General features: G+C 44.5%; 1 protein-coding gene across 1 annotated transcript in view; it reads right to left on the bottom strand.

Moving 5' to 3' along the window:
- Positions 1-15,762, bottom strand: part of EPC2 (enhancer of polycomb 2) — a 41,198-nt gene extending 25,436 nt beyond the window's left edge. Inside the window, exons 1-2 of the mRNA XM_010713988.3 lie at positions 15,327-15,762; positions 2,132-2,291 (exon numbers count right to left, since the gene is read on the bottom strand). Of these exons, the coding sequence (XP_010712290.1) occupies positions 2,132-2,291; positions 15,327-15,479 (313 nt within the window). The 5' untranslated portion in view covers positions 15,480-15,762. The remainder of the gene's footprint in view (positions 1-2,131; positions 2,292-15,326) is intronic.
- Positions 15,763-15,809: the final 47 nt, after the last annotated feature.

Below are 15,809 nucleotides of genomic sequence, written 5' to 3'. Positions count from 1 at the left end.
GTAATTAATTTTTTTTTTTAAAAAGCAACTCTAAACTATGAGAAATACACACTTTTTTTTTTTAATTTTTATTTTTTATTTTAACAGAGTAACTAGGCTGCACCTCATACAACGTAACAAAGAGTATTCGAAATTGCATTTGAAAATATCTGGCTACATTACCTACAGTAAAGCATTAGATGGTTTTTATTACTCTATTTACAAAAAGATTTTAAAACATAACTTACATGCGATAGTATCAGCTGTAGGACCCCCTCTGGGTTGTTTTTTTATTGTTGGTAGTGGATATTTTTTGTGTATGTCTGTGTGTCTCGGTAAGAAAGAAACTTTCCTCTAGTTTGAACTAGGGGTACACATAAAAAAATTATTCTAGTGAAGATTAACGTCCTCATCTATAAGATGAGCTGCAAAATTATTTAAGGTTATTCATAATTTTTTAGTAATAACTACAAATATGGGATGAAGTACATAGCCTCTTGTCATCTGATGATTTGTGTAGCTTCCATGGCCAAAGGATGTACCATTCCTCTTCCTGCTTTCAGCATTAGAACAACTGCTAAACAGTGACCACAAGCCAAGCATAAAGCAGCTTTGTATCACACCTACTGCAACCAGGCTACATTGGAAAACTATCCTAAAGCATTATCTGATGTTTATTTTCAGCTTTAATACCTTCTACTACGTCCCCAGAAAGATTAAGTCTTAACAAGACAAAGCACACTCTGACATGATATATATTTAACACTTCTAATCCTGTTTGTTAGCAGTATTATCAGCATTTCTGGCAATGTCCAAAGAAACGCAGCTTTGTTTCAGTTTAGACAACCTGCCTTGCTTGCAGGTTTGTTTCTTCAACTAAAAAAAGAGAAACACTCCATCTCCTTTAACTCACGTCTTACATTACCACCATTATATCATAGGGGATCTTGAGCATATTGTTTCCAAAAATCTTCTACTTTGTAAACACTTGGGAAAAACAGGGGACTTCACCATGCTAGTGAGAAATTATCTAAGGATCTTCAGTAGATATCAATGTTTGGGCTTAAGTATCTTTGCCTGACTTCAAGCTCCGTTGCATCTGTAAGAACAGCAGAAGGCAGACAAGCATAAAATGCTTTCTCTGCTCCAATCTCCTTACAGATAACAGCCTCTTCTTGGAGACAGCTAAAAAACATGATGAACAGCTCATGAACACTTCCAGCACTGTGTCTGCACAAAACCCAGAACAACAAGATGAGTGTACTTCCTTTTCTAGATACTCCAGCACACCTCTGTCAATAGTCTCTCCAATGTAACAATGAAACAAAAACATGAACTGGTGATAAGAGAAGTTCTCTCTGCAGAAACTCAGCGCTGAACTTGTGCTCCACCATACAGAGCGATAAATCACTGCAATAACTGCATCTGAGGGTGTGCTACAGAGATTAACTCCGAGGGAAGTCCAAGCCACAAAACTACCCCCTGGAATGACTAGCTGCAAAGGACAAACATGACTGCCTGCCAAGGAACAACTAAGCTACTGAAACATAAATGCTTGTCAACTGAACATCCAGAGACAACTATGATTAATTAATTAGGTCTTTAGATCTTTTGAGACCCAATTCCCTACAGAAAGGAAAAAGCTTTAGCAAAAAAAGAGGAAAACACAAAAACTCCTGCTACACCCAGCAGTGGAAAAGTCACATCTACTACAGCAAACAGCCTGAACATCACCGCTAGCCTAACCGAAAACAAACCTTCCAGAACTTTGTTGCAACCAGTAGAATCAAGGCTGACTTCCTTACAAAACCTCCTCTATTTATTTCATCTCCATTTATACTGAGCTTCTGAATTCAAGAGTTTTGAATCAATTTTTGGATTGACAGAAAACAAGGCTTGCCAGTTACCATACATCAACATACAGATCAGTACAGAGCCCATAAAGAAATACAGTAGGAAAAACCTCACCTTTATCCTCAAATTCTCCCAGAAATTTACAAGATAAACTGGAATTTACATACACAGATCCCCCCTGGATTTCTGAGTTCTCTCAGTTACTGAATATTGCGGTAACACTGTCCCTGAGCTTGTATGAAGATTACTTAATTTGAATTAAAGGAAAAAACCACAAAACCAACATTCAAAAACTTACGTTGAATGTGAATGAACTGCTTTGGTTGCTTAAATTCTCCTTTATACAAACGATTGTAATAGTTCACATTACTCTCTGCTTCAGGAACTGGGATAACCATGCTCTCTTTCTTTTCTCTGAAAACTTGTTGTGCAGAGATAGCCCGTTGCAAGTGATGTTCCTGCAAGACAGAAAGTGAAGAGTTTATTCACAGAAGTATTCACAAAGACAGTCATCCTACTCTCCTACTGTTTTCCCAGATTTGTACGCAAATCCCAGATAAGAGAGTCAGGCTTCCCTGTATTTTAGAGGACAGCAGGACGTTTGCTTTCAGGTTAGTGACAAGAGATGGGTTCTCCATCACTTGGGAGCCATGAGGTTCCTAACAGATCTTAGAGCTCTGAACAGATAACTGCTCAGACAAAGCACAGACCTCCTAGCAGACTGTGAAAAAGTCACTCCAACGACACAAAGCACCTGTTTGGTTTATACCAATTCCGATTCCCTAACTCATTAAAAGTTACCACGTAGAAAATGTATGTAAGACCAGTTAGCATATACATTAAGTCCTTTAAAGCATTATTACAAACAGTTTCACATCAAAAGAACAGCTAATTTCCTCATTCCAATTTCCCCAGCAGTTCCTAGCAGCTTGTTTCTTTAGAAGTTCAGACAGTTAAGTGACAAAGCATCCTCAAAGTGTACCACTTAAAAGCATGGACTCCCTTAACATGAATCACTTCATTCTCACAGGACAGAAGACAGAACTGCCATGGAATCATTTCAGGTGAAAACCTTGCAGCTTAGTGACTGTTCTCTCAAGGAGCCAGGAGCCTGCAAGTTTCCTTCTCCACTTCCTCAGTCTTCCTGGACAGCAGTGCTCTCACTTTCAGCTCCAAAATTTGAGAGAAAAGATGGCATAGCAGAAAATCAACTCAGAAAACCACTCTAAAGCTCAGCTCTCCCCTACCTACACAACCTTGCTGTGTCTGCTGCAGGAGCTTCAGGTTATCTTCTAGTCATTCCCATGCAGCTTGTTGCTAGGAGCAGAATAAGCACAGAGTCACAGAATGGCCTGGATTGCAAAGGCACACAGTGCTCATCCAGTTCCAACCCCCTGCTGTGTGCAGGTCGCCAACCAGCAGCCCAGGCTGCCCAGAGCCACATCCAGCCTGGCCTTGGATGCCTGCAGGGATGGGGCATCCACAGCCTCCTTGGGCAACCTGTTCCAGTGCCTCACCACCCTCTGGGTGAAAAACTTCCCCCTAATATCCAACCTAAACCTCCCCTGTCTCAGTTTAAAACCATTCCTCCTTGTCCTATTACTATCCACCCTCATAAACAGCAATAAAGCCTTTGGTGCTCTCTTTTTGGTTCCCTGAGGGTACCCTCCTCACCCGCAGCTGCAGGGACCACCCTGCCTCACAGATGGGGCACATCCCCAGCTGAGCAGCCCAAGCTTCAGCACCTCAAGTGCAGATTCTGCACCACGTCTGGGAAACCCTCTTGAGAACAGGATTTCTTCCTCTTTAATTCAGCAGAGCATTATTTACAAGAAGAGCACTGAACAAAAACCGATCCTTAAAAATATGCTGATGACTTTTTAAATGAATTACACCTTCTTCAATATTAAGACGTTGCAGAAATGAAAATAATGCAATTTCTGCAAAGTTAAAGTATAACAAATCAGTGACTGGAAGAGCAACTTTGGGAATCTCCCGTAGCAGACGAAGTAACATTAAACCAAACCATCGGGCTCCCAAGTGAACGCTATCAGAATTAAGACCGGAGTGTGATCACATATCTGGCGTGATGTGCTGGAGTTAAAACACGCTGAATAAATCTGTCATTCCACCACGAAGCTGTCTGGGAAGGCTTCACAGTGCTGAGCAGGTAATTCAGCTGAAATAAAATTTGTTTCATTACTGAGCTGTTTTCTGTGGGCATCCCTGGAGTCGCCTGCTAACCGCACAGCTCAGTGCTGGCAGGAAGGGCACATGGAGGCTGTCTGTGCAACTGCTGCCTCCGGTAATGAACGAGCAGATGAGTAAATAAGGATTCACTTCCATGGAAAGCAGGGCACACAGCAACCAAAACTCAAAGCGTGCTGAGGCTCCGCGAGCTGCTCCATGGCCCACTGAACAGCACAGATGAGTAATTCCAGTCTCAGTTTCCATAACACTGCTGGTAGGTGTGCAGGGAGTTCCCAAGGAAAGGCTGAAAATAGGTGTCAGCGTTCACTTCACTATACAGTGCCTTCAAGCATGACACAGCCTTCAAACAAAGAGCTCTGGAAGCACTACTGTCACTCAATCAGTAGAGCTTCCAAAAAAACAGGTAGAGTGTATCATTTTTGCAATTAGAAATGAAATAACTTACTACTGAACGTGAAGTTAAGGAAAATACAAATTCCAGCCCCAGAAACTGTTCTGTTCGATATATAAATAAATTAGTCTAATTAAATGGCTTGACTCAACCCAAAGACAGTCTTCAAGGACTAACAATGCATTTAGCAACCAGCACACGGTGCACTCTTTTGCCTACTTTTCTTTTTCTCTTGAAAGAAAATCACCACCTGTACCTGGCTCTGCAGCAGGGGAGATGCAAGGCTCTCGCACACAGAGTGAGCATGAGAGGAAATGCAGAACCTGCTGCCGTGGGGATTAAAAGGAACATCTGTCAAAAAGTCCTTTACCCTTTAAGTTCACATGACTGTTTCCCACAGCACTCCCCCTGAAATAGCTTCATCATACTTTAAATAAATGCTCTAATTTTCTGGGTAAGCGTGTATGAATATCCCTGTGGTTAAACACCATCCTCACATTGAAAAGCTGATCTTTGCCTTCATTATGAAACTGCAAAAAGCAGCTCCTTATTGGACACAGTTCCCTGGGAGAAACAATACACCTCGTCCCTTCTTCATCCCTTCAACTACACCTCACAGGCAACAACCAAGCACTTCCAAGCAAAAGCTATGTCATCACCTTTAAACTACTTGTCCCATTTTTTACTGTTCTTTTTGAGCTTGTATATACATATTTAATCCGACAATCACACCTGCTTACATCTGTACCTACCCCACAAGGCAGAAAGGCAAACCTGGCATAGCATGCTGCAGTACTACAGAGCTTCAGGTCACACCACTCACATGAGGTATTTTGAAGACAGTTGATTTTAAGGAAAGAAATGTTACCAAGACATAAGAGGAATAAAACACACCCCAGCCTAGCTGTTAGCATCAATTCTTTTAAAGCAAATGGCTCTGACTCTATTGCAGCCCATTGTAACTGTAAGCACAATGGCAAAGGAAAGTGAATGTGGTAACAGGTTCAGCTCTGAATGGGTTCCTCCTCTGCTAACCTAGAGCCACCTTCCCTTCTACCTCCAACCAAAAAAGGAATTAAAACAAACAAAAGCAGCATGAGTAAACCTTACCAAAGTCTAGCTAGTTGATTTGCCCAACACCAGATGCAAATAAGGAATTGCTATCAGTTAGCATTTTTATATTTAACGTATGCATTCAGAAACAGAAGTTTTGGTATGAGATGAGCAGGCTCACCTTGCAAAGTCTCAACCACAGTTCCAACAAAAAGTTTCAGAAACATCTGTAAGCAGCACCTAAAGAGCAGTGATCTGAAGCTCAAAGGCTATGCTAACCAAAGTGCAGCCCTGCTGTAAGTGACAGCCCTACCTCAGCAACCACAGGCACTGACTCCTTTACTCCTCAGCACTGAGGAGCAGGTGGACACCCAAAAAAGCCAGGGTGCCTACAGACCTTTTTTTCCTTCCCCTTCTTCTGCCCTGGGAAGGAAAGCAGTTACCTGAAACAGTCACATACCCAGCATGAAAACACCACAGCAATTTTCACCCTTGAGACAGCAATGAGTATCTTAGAGAAACTCATAGCTTCATTTCTAATTTATTTTGAAAAGCAAATACTTCAGTGAATTAGCATATAAAGTTGTTGCTTGGGTTTTTTTTGGTCCTGATCCAACAGAATCTGTTCAGTCATCTGTGCTGTTTCCTCGGGTCATGGTTCCCTCAAAAGGTTCTCTCTGTTACAAAGCAATGCGGAGAGCCAGGCAGACAGAGCTTACATGGTGCATCCAAACCCTGTACACAAAGCAGGATGCTTCATAGGATCAAAACTCCTTCCCCAGTTTCCATGCAGGGTTTCTGGCTGTCTGTGGAAAGCAGCTCCAAAAAGCCAGCAGAAGACAGCGTGGTGCTCCCTGCTTGCAGGTGGAAAGGGCTCACAAAACCATTTAAGTTCTCTGCTGGCCAGGTCGTGTTTTCCCAATGCAAACTGCCCCCCTTTTTCTTTCACAACAATCATTCTCCACTCCCCATGCCATTTTGCCTTCCTCACTGCCAAATTATGTCTACAGGAAAAAACAACAACAACAACAAAAACATACTACTAGCAGGCTGCTGCTACACACAGCCCAGTGAAGGAGGGCAGTAATGTGAACCACACTGCATGGCTTCACCCCACAGATCCACAGAAATCCTCACAATGGGTAAGATCTGGTAAGATTTTTATTATTTACCTACTTAGAAGGCATTCTATTTTTTGTCCCATGTTAATAAAGGACCAATAAAAAGAAAAAAAGAATTAACAACACTTGTCTGTCATTTTCTTCCCTTCTCCAGCTCAAAAGCTCCTTCTCCAGCTTCATGACCCACAGTGTCATGAAGCAACAGCAGTGACATCTGGAAGCCAAAGATGAGCTGCTCTCTTTCCATGTGCACCTTAGGGACAAAGCACCTGAAAACCACCTCAAAAATGCTGATGGAGGCTGAAATGATACAACACAAGGGCCATGAAAAATACCTGAGTGAGCTCAACTTCCTTGGACAATGCTTGGAATCTAGATATATGGGTCTACAAAGGCGCTGGAAGGAAGGGGAAAAAAAAAGAACAGGAAGGGGAAAAAAAAAGAACAGGAAGGGGAAAAAAAAAGAACAGGAAGGGGAAAAAAAAAGAACAGGAAAGAAGGAAGGAAAAAGGAGCAATTTGTTTCCAGGTGCCATTGCATCCCTTTTAGAGAGAACTGTTATAAACAGCTTAACATTCAGTAAGTGTATTCACTTAGCAGCTCGTGACACGTTTGTATCGCTCAGCACATAGCAGGTATAACATGAACAGAAAAAAAATTGCAAACAAATTGCATCCAAGGAATTACTGTTATTTTCTTGAAAGAGTGCTTCCACAGTGTAACTTAATTGCCCAAGTCAGACAATCAGAGATGCAGAGGTGAACACCTACGTGTTATCCTTAATTTTTTAATGAGATTGTCCTGCAATAGTATTTTATAAGATTGAGATTTCACAATGAACTCTCCTTGTTCTCAAGCAGGAGATCAAGAGGTAGGAATGCTTACTGCTGCTTACATGACAGACATGCATTAAAAAAATAAAACCGTTCTTCATGTCAAGAGAGCTCACTGTCCTAGCAAATGAGCTACCAGGAGCTTGGGTACAAAAGCAATTTTATCTTCTTCAGAGATGCAATTACCTGGAATGTTTCAGATCCCATTTCCGCATTCAAGAAGTAGATGCTTACTTGCTCTCTCTCTCTCTCTCTCACCAAGCTCCGTGTTTAGTTCTCTAACTTGCATCGTTTTTTCCCAGAAATAAATTCCTTCTATATACGAACCATCAACAGGAGCCTTTCAGGCATAAATTGCCTCTGTTATGCAATTCAAGGTGGTTTGGCAGACAAGAAGTGTGAGCCTCAACAACAGAAATGGTAGAATGTTGAGATAACCAAATGACAAATTAAAATGTAACAGCAGAAACCAACCAGGGAAAAGGGGCAGAAGACACTTATAAATACGCCGACTTTGTGTCACAGGGGGATGTGATGAGATAAAAGGAAGGGAACAATCCTTCAGAGATAAGAAGTGTCAGGGAACTGACATGTAACAAAGGGGAGGACGGCCTCCCAAGGCAACCATGCAAGCCCTGACTCCTTGGGATTTCAGATGACACAGATGTGAGAACACACAAAGAAAACCACTGCTGAAGTAGGTGGATTGGGGAGGTGTGGAGCACACCAGAGAAGGAAGAAATGAGGTCTTTCCCCCCCCTTTTCTCACTTCCTTTAAGAGCAATAATTGAGTTTTGATTTCCTCCACTTGTTACACAAATATCACTTCTGCAATTGGTCTTCATTAACAATAGCTTTCATCTCACCTAAACAAAATTACAGTTAAGTAACACAGTGCTTTCGTGAGGCTTATCTCTAGAAATGGTGAAGTCAGAATCTGATCAATACACCAAGGCACAGAACTGCTCAAAGTAAAACTGAGGCATGGTGTATTAGCTTTGCTGGCAAAATAAATTCCAAATAACCTCCTGAATGTTCAGCAGCAATCAAAATGATCTCTTGTGAAAAAAAAAAAAAATTAAAAACAAGATTAATACAAGCAGATTTAATGCTTGTTGATTTGAATTATTCAAACAGGACATCTCAACTAATGTCAATTGACACGGAAATTGCACGGACCTGACTACTGCTGAATTTTGCCAAACAGGAGCAACACAAAATCACACCTCCTCTGCAGCTGCCCCAATTATTTCTTTCCCTTAAGCTAAAAAAAAAAAAAAGGGGAAAAAATACCCCACCTACATTAAAGATATTACAGAGCACAGCCTCAACTGCAAAGCCTCCTCATGAGCCCTCCCATGCAGTGCCCTACCTGCAAGGCAGAGCCCTGTGCAAAGCTGCAGTGTGAACAGCCAGCTCCCCAGATCCCACCGGCTCCTAGCCTGACACCCAAATGAGTTCAGGCACATTTTGTGGACTGGCATTAAGGTCTGCACCCTGCAGCCAAAACACAACTTAATCTAAATTAGGAGTGCGGTGTTAAGATAGAGCTGAACCCATTTAACCTCAGGAAAACAGCCTCATGCTCCTCTGCTCCCAAGCCTGCTATCCCACCTGCTCCCACCACTTCCCCTAAGAGCACACAGCACTTGGTTTTGGCAGCTAGGCAGCAGGATGGGGCTCAGCTCTCAGAGAAGCCCGAGGAAGCAGGAAAACAAGCATCAGGCAGCAGGGAGATGCAGGATACCTACTGTCTGCAGGCTGCAGTTAGACAGGCTCAGCTGTATCTTGAAAGCACACGGAAAGATAAATCACTTGACATTTGTCACAGACTAAGCTTATACTTGAAGCAGTTGTCACAGGCTAGCTGATAGGTGTTAATGTGATAAGCCCTAATAAACTGATGATGAGTTTTAAGGGCAAATCTTTGCATTGTTTACTTTCAGCCACATAATTACACCCAGAGCAAACGAAAAGCTGAGTTCAACAGGTCACAGGGAACTGACTGCTCAGACGGGCTCCGAGCCCATCAGCAGGGATTTTCCTTCCCAACCACAGTTAACAAAAGCCAGCCTAGAGAGCACTAAGGCTGAAATGACCAAACAGGTCATTAAAAAGTAGAAGTCGCAGACTGAAAGGAAGATACTGTTGGCCACAGAAGTATTTTGCAGGTAAAAGCACTGGAGGCAGGGGCAGAAAGTGACAGCTGAAAACTGAAATAATGGCTGGGAAACTGAGCTGGAAAGTGCACCTGCAAGGAATGGCACTGTTTGACTCAATGGGCTTTAATGGGGGGAGAAACATGCAAGACCTGAAGACAGGAAAGCTTTACAAAGAGAACAGAACTTAAAACAAAACCTGCAAGGATTAGAACACGGTGTTATGCTACCTACCACCAAACACTCTGGTAATCCCATCAGCCCCCTAATAAACACAAAGACAAGTAAATAAGTAAACACATAAAGGTGCTGAACTCAAACTGAGAAGTTAACTTACACTGGGAATAATGCTGTCCCACCTGCACATCAGCCTTTGGTGTGAACCACACAAAGCCCATTTCTTCCTTCCCCAAGGAAGTCTGCTGTCTTTGCTTTGTGGGGAAACGCAATCTCCTGGGTTTGCTGTGCTTAGACTTTTGGAAAAACCTTCTCAGGATTTTCTGTTTGTTTTCCAGAATACCTGTGTGGTTTGGACTTCAGCTCTCCTTTGTTTACCCCCCACGTTAGCCAGAGGTTCCTGGTATCTTCCTTATTTTACACAGCCCTCACAAGCAATGTGAAGGGTTCGACTGCAGGTTATGAGCACACACCCCACACACAGACCTCAAGTTTGGAATAAGTTCTGTCCACACATGGAGTCACTTATGCACAGGTCCCACCTGTCCTAGCATACACAATGGGGGCATGGAATGATGGTATCTGCAAAGATCTCGTTATCTCATAACATTTGCTGTTTTAAATTCAGCATTAGGAAAGTGAAATTCATCTTCTAACCTACCTTAACTAATAAACTAGACAAAAGAGGTGCTGACTGCTCTTTATGAACAGTTAGAACTACCAAAAAGTTCACCAATTTCTCTGTTTAAAAATATAAATAAAATTATATATATGTGTGTGTGTGTATAAGATTTGTCATTAACTTTATTATTATTATTTTAAACTAAGAATGTTCTCATCCCTGAAACTGCATACCTGCTTGGGAAGGCCAAAGGTCCCTTTTTTTCCCTCATCCAGATCCTTCAGTGGGAGATGCACACTTCCTACCAGACCACTCTGATCATTAAGCAGCACAGTGCACGTCACAGGATATCTGCTCCACAACATACTGGCTAAGGAATGAATAAAAAAAAAACCTGCCTGTCACTTTATCTGGGAAAAGGTACAGCTGCAGCAGCTTGAAAACAGAACTGCTGGCATCTCCACTCAAATCTGAGTAAGAAGATTTATGATGAAAGACTGAGCACTTTGATGGAAGAGCAAACAGACTGCAAAGCTCTCCTCTAGATGCAACGGGAAGGCAGAGATGATATGCAGTTAGGATATCAGAGTTTCACAAGTTTAATTGTGAAATAACTAAGCATTCTTTTTCTCCAATCTAAGTTAACTACTTTTCTCATGTAATGTTCATTAATGTACTTATCCACCTAGTTTTCTAGTGCTCCTCAAGCCTGCATGTCTCAGATATCACCAGGTAACAATTTCTGATCAACACTTCATTACTTGACTGCTCTTCTTGAAGCATTTTCCTAGAAGCCAAACAGGTTGGTAGCACAGCAAACAACAGAAGCTGGCCTCCCTCTGACAAACTGAAGCTAACTGTTTAAGGTACTCACAGGTTAACACACATTGTTCAGTATAAATTTGCTAAGTGATAGCTAAAGCTATCTATTTACACTCTGAAAGCAATCACCTGCAGCACTTCCATACACAAACTCAGCTGTAAAAGCAGCATGCTTCCCAGTAACCGTGTCAAAGCACACCTGGAGCACCACCAGAAAACACAAGCAGTAGCAGAGGAACTGTTGCACACACCTCCAAACTCTCCGATTTCATTGCAGAAGGCAAGTGGAAGCACAACTTCAAGGAACAGGTACCAAACGAGGCCACTTACTTTTATGCTGATGGTTATTTGTAATAAATAACCTCATTCATCTCCTTATAAACGCGATGAACAAAAAAGGGCACGATCTGTAAAGCACGTAAGATTTCAACAATAGATAGGAAGGCCAAAAGCAGAGCATTCCTGAAGCCTGCAACTAACATCCCTGTGTTTATGTTCACATACACAGCACGAAGCCCCTCTACAGAAATATTACAAAGCAACTATAAATTCATCTACTAAACAGAAATCAGGAGAACTCCATGGGCACAAGGATGCACAAACTGAAATGCAAATGCAGGATGGGTGCACAGCTTCCTTTTTTCTTGCTTTAAAAAGCAAGCACAGCCATAAAATTAATGATCCCTTCTGGTCTATATGCACGTATTTTCAAGTGCTTCTGATTGAACTCTATTCATTGTATCAGCAAAAATGTTCACTGTGTTACTCTATATCAGCAGAAGTATCCATACAAGAAAGTGTGACTTGAGTAAAATGAATGCTTCTGTCTTCAGAGGAGGAGTGAGCTGCTTCAGCAGCACTGCAAGCCAGGTGACGAACCCAAGTTTCCAGTGCTACAATAGGAACTGAGTTACCAAAGGGATGGAGAGAATACGAACGAAGGGAAAGGAAGAAAAAAGAAATGTATTCAAATTTACTTTAAAAATACACAAAATTGAGCATTAAGTGTATGATCAGTAAAAGAGCATCCTGAGGCGATCACACAGAAACTGAGTGTGAAATTCACTTCTCATCCACACTGTCAGCGTTATAATAACCTGAAGCCATGTCCTTACTTTGCCTTTCAGCACTTCCTCCCCCCAGACACCCTCAGCTCTGCCGTGCAGTATCAAACTCAGCTGTAGTGAGCAATGCTCAAACCAGAATTTTGAGGTGAGTGCTAAGTACCAGGCAATCTAGTTACTATAAATTACCTCCATTACTACTCCTATCAACTGCCACCACTTCCAAACAACTCCAGCAAAGTTAAATTCACTTCTGAAAGACTTCAGGCTGAATGTGTGTCTCATTAAGAAGAATTCTTCTGCAAGAAGATGTCAGAATGCTCTTTGTTACCATGCATTCAATCACAAAACAGATAGCTAGGCAGTAAGAAATAACACAAGGACTTCTCTACTCTGCAACTTTCCCCCCTTCTAGTTGGAAGGATTCGTGAGATTCATTTCTTACTCATCAGCAGAAAAGCAATACAAAATGCTCACACAGTATCTGAAACTCACAAAAGGACAGCTTCCTACTTTTGCTTAATTACGAGCTCCCTCTTGCATGAGCTTAGAGAACCCCCACGCTTTCCTACTCAGGTTTAATTCAGGATAAATGATAAACACTCACTAACACAAACATACTACATACCAGAAGCCTAATGCCTTCACAGCTGGAACCTCCATGTGAGCAAGAAGAGCTGCTGATTTGTAAAACGCTTCGAGCGCACATAAATCTTTAAGATACTTACATGGAAATCATTCTGGGATTTTCATCAAGATCAGATCAAAACAAAAGTCCAATAACGATGCTCACACCCACACTCCAGATGTGAGAACCAGCAGTGTGATCCAACACCTTGCCTGCAACCACAGCGACTCTGCACCGCTTTAATTCGTTATCCAAATAACTTCAGAAAGAGTTTTAGAAATGAGTGATAACAATGAATCACCGCCAGCTTTAAGCTGGCACACCAAATAATAGTACAACTTTAAAGATACTAAGAATGAAATCACACACAAAAAAAATTAAAAGATGTGAACCAGAGTGCTTCTTTTGATGCAAAAATCTCAATCATGAACAGAGCAAATCATACACCTCTACTAGAGAGACAAGGCTGTAAGAGACAAGGCAGATACATCAAGCAGCTTTAGGTCTAGAAAATCTGTAAATACAGTTATAGTCAGTTGAAGCAGCCCTCAGCTCTGAGATCACTGAGCTGTGTGTGTGATTGAACACCAGCTGCCCCAACAGCTCTCACAGAAGCAGCCCCAGCAGAGGGCTGAGCATACAAAAAGAATCACAGAATGGCCTGGGTTGAAAAGGACCACAATGCTCATCCAGTTCCAACCCCCTGCTAAGTGCAGGGTCACCAAACAGCAGACCAGGCTGCCCAGAGCCACATCCACCCTGGCCTCCAGGGACGGGGCATCCATGACCTCCTTGGGCAACCTGTTCCAGTGCTTCAGTACCCCTGGGTGAAAAACTTCCCCTTAATATCTAACCTAACCCTCCCCTGTTTCAGTTTAAAACCATTCCCTGAGACCCTGAGCAATAGAAATGTCAGAAGAGAATAAGTGAGCAGCTCTCTTCCCCAAAACTCCCTATGAATAACAGCAATATTTACTATTAAAAAAAAACAACAAACAAACAACTGTCTGGAGTGAACTTCTCATACATTTAACTATAGCCACCTATACCTGGAAAAGCCTTACATTCCACTAACACAGAACTCTACACGGAGAACTGTTTGTGTAGCACTGGGCTGAGACCCACCCCACAAACAGAGCAGTCAGCACACAGCACTACCCCAAACTCTCCATGAATGGCACAGCTGAACGCCGTGCCCAGAGAACGCATCTCACACTGCACCTCTCTGCTGCTTCTCTGACTGCTTCACATCGAGTCCTGCAGAACAGAACGCCACACAGCCACACTTCAGGGCAGAAACAGAACCACAGAACGGCCCGGGTTGGAAGGGACCTCAAGGATTATGAAGCTCCAACCCCTGACCACAGACAGGACCACCAACCTCCCCATTTCACACCAGCCCAGGCTGCCCAGGGCCCCATCCAACCTGGCCTTGAACACCTCCAGGGATGGATGGGGCATCCACAGCCTCTCTGGGCAGCTGTTCCAGCACCTCACCACTCTCATAGGAAAGAACTTCTCCCTGACATCCAACCTCAATCTTCCACAACCCCCATTCCTACAGCCTGGCGGAATTTAGCACACCTCTCCTTACAGAAGAGAGGATGCTTTAGGATCAACCTAAACTAAAATCCATACAGCAGCAACCAACCCAAACCTCACCATCACTTCGGCAGCCCACGGGCAGCCTGGCAGCCGAAGGGCGAACAAGCTTACTCCAAACACCGTTTAATCAAAAACAACGCGGTCATTTCAAACGAGCCACGTCTGACACCGGAGGCACCAGCCGGGCTGCGAGGAGCTCCGCGCCGCCAGCACCGCTCCTCTGCTCCCCGTCCCGCGCCTCCACACAGCGCCGCACAGATGCCGGCGGCGAGGCGCGGAGCACAGCTGCGGGACAGACAGCTGCCGCTCGTCACCGAAAACCCCCAGCAGAGTGAACTGAAGCTTCTCTTTACCCGACTTAACGGGACGCTCGGCTTGAAAAGCCCCGGCGCTGACGAGCCCGAAGCCGACCGCGCGGCAGCGGCACGCCGCCGCCTGTCACACGCGCCGCCTGACCCGCAACCCGCGCCCAAGGGAAGCGGCTGAAGCGCGCTACGCCGGCTGCGCCCGCTCGCTCATTCAGAGACGCGCCTTGCGCCTTCCTCCTTCTTACGCTAGCGTAAAGGCCTCCCCCCGCTAATCAAAACACTCGCGAGTCGGGACGCAAAGAAGATGGCGGAGCAGGGCCCGCTTACGGCGTCGGACAGCAGTTTACGCTGCGCTCTTTGCGCAGCGCCCCGTCAAACCCGTGCAGCGCCGCGGTGGGGAGCGTGCGTAGTGCGCTTGGTGAATGCCGATGGCCTATTTCCCGTGAGGGGAGGGGGGTGTCTGATAAACAATGGTGCCCCCCCTGCGCGGCTCCCTTACCGATTCCTCCTCTTTCTCCATCCCCGTGGGCATCTGCGGCACAGCCCGGTTGATGGAGACGCAGTCGTTGAGGTCGGGCATGTCCTTGCCGCGGTAGATGGGCAGCGGTTTGGCGGCGTCTAGCGCCCGGGCTCGGAAGGAGAGTTTGCTCATTGTCTCCCCCTCACAATAACACCCCGGGGCCGGGCGGGCGGGGGGGCCCTCAGTGCGGCCGCGCCGCCGCCTCCCAGCCGCTCCCGCACCCGGCCCGCACCACCATGGAGGGTCCCGCCGCCCCGGAACAGCTCTCCGCGGGGCCGCCCGTAGCTCACAGCGCACGCCCCGCAGCCCTAGATCCGCGCCGGGCTCGCTCGATCCGCTCCCTGCGCCATGGCAAACATGGCGGACATTAACCAAAGCGGCCAGCGATCCCGGCAGCCACCGCGAGAGTCCGGGGGGGGGGGGGAGGACGGGACGGAGGGAGGGAGGAGGGAGGAGGCGGTG

Source organism: Meleagris gallopavo, chromosome 7, assembly GCF_905368555.1.
Source record: "Meleagris gallopavo chromosome 7, MGAL_WU_HG_1.1, whole genome shotgun sequence".
Lineage (NCBI taxonomy): Eukaryota > Metazoa > Chordata > Aves > Galliformes > Phasianidae > Meleagris > Meleagris gallopavo.
Note: the sequence above shows the minus strand (reverse complement) of the source record. Positions and strands in the feature narration are given on the sequence as shown.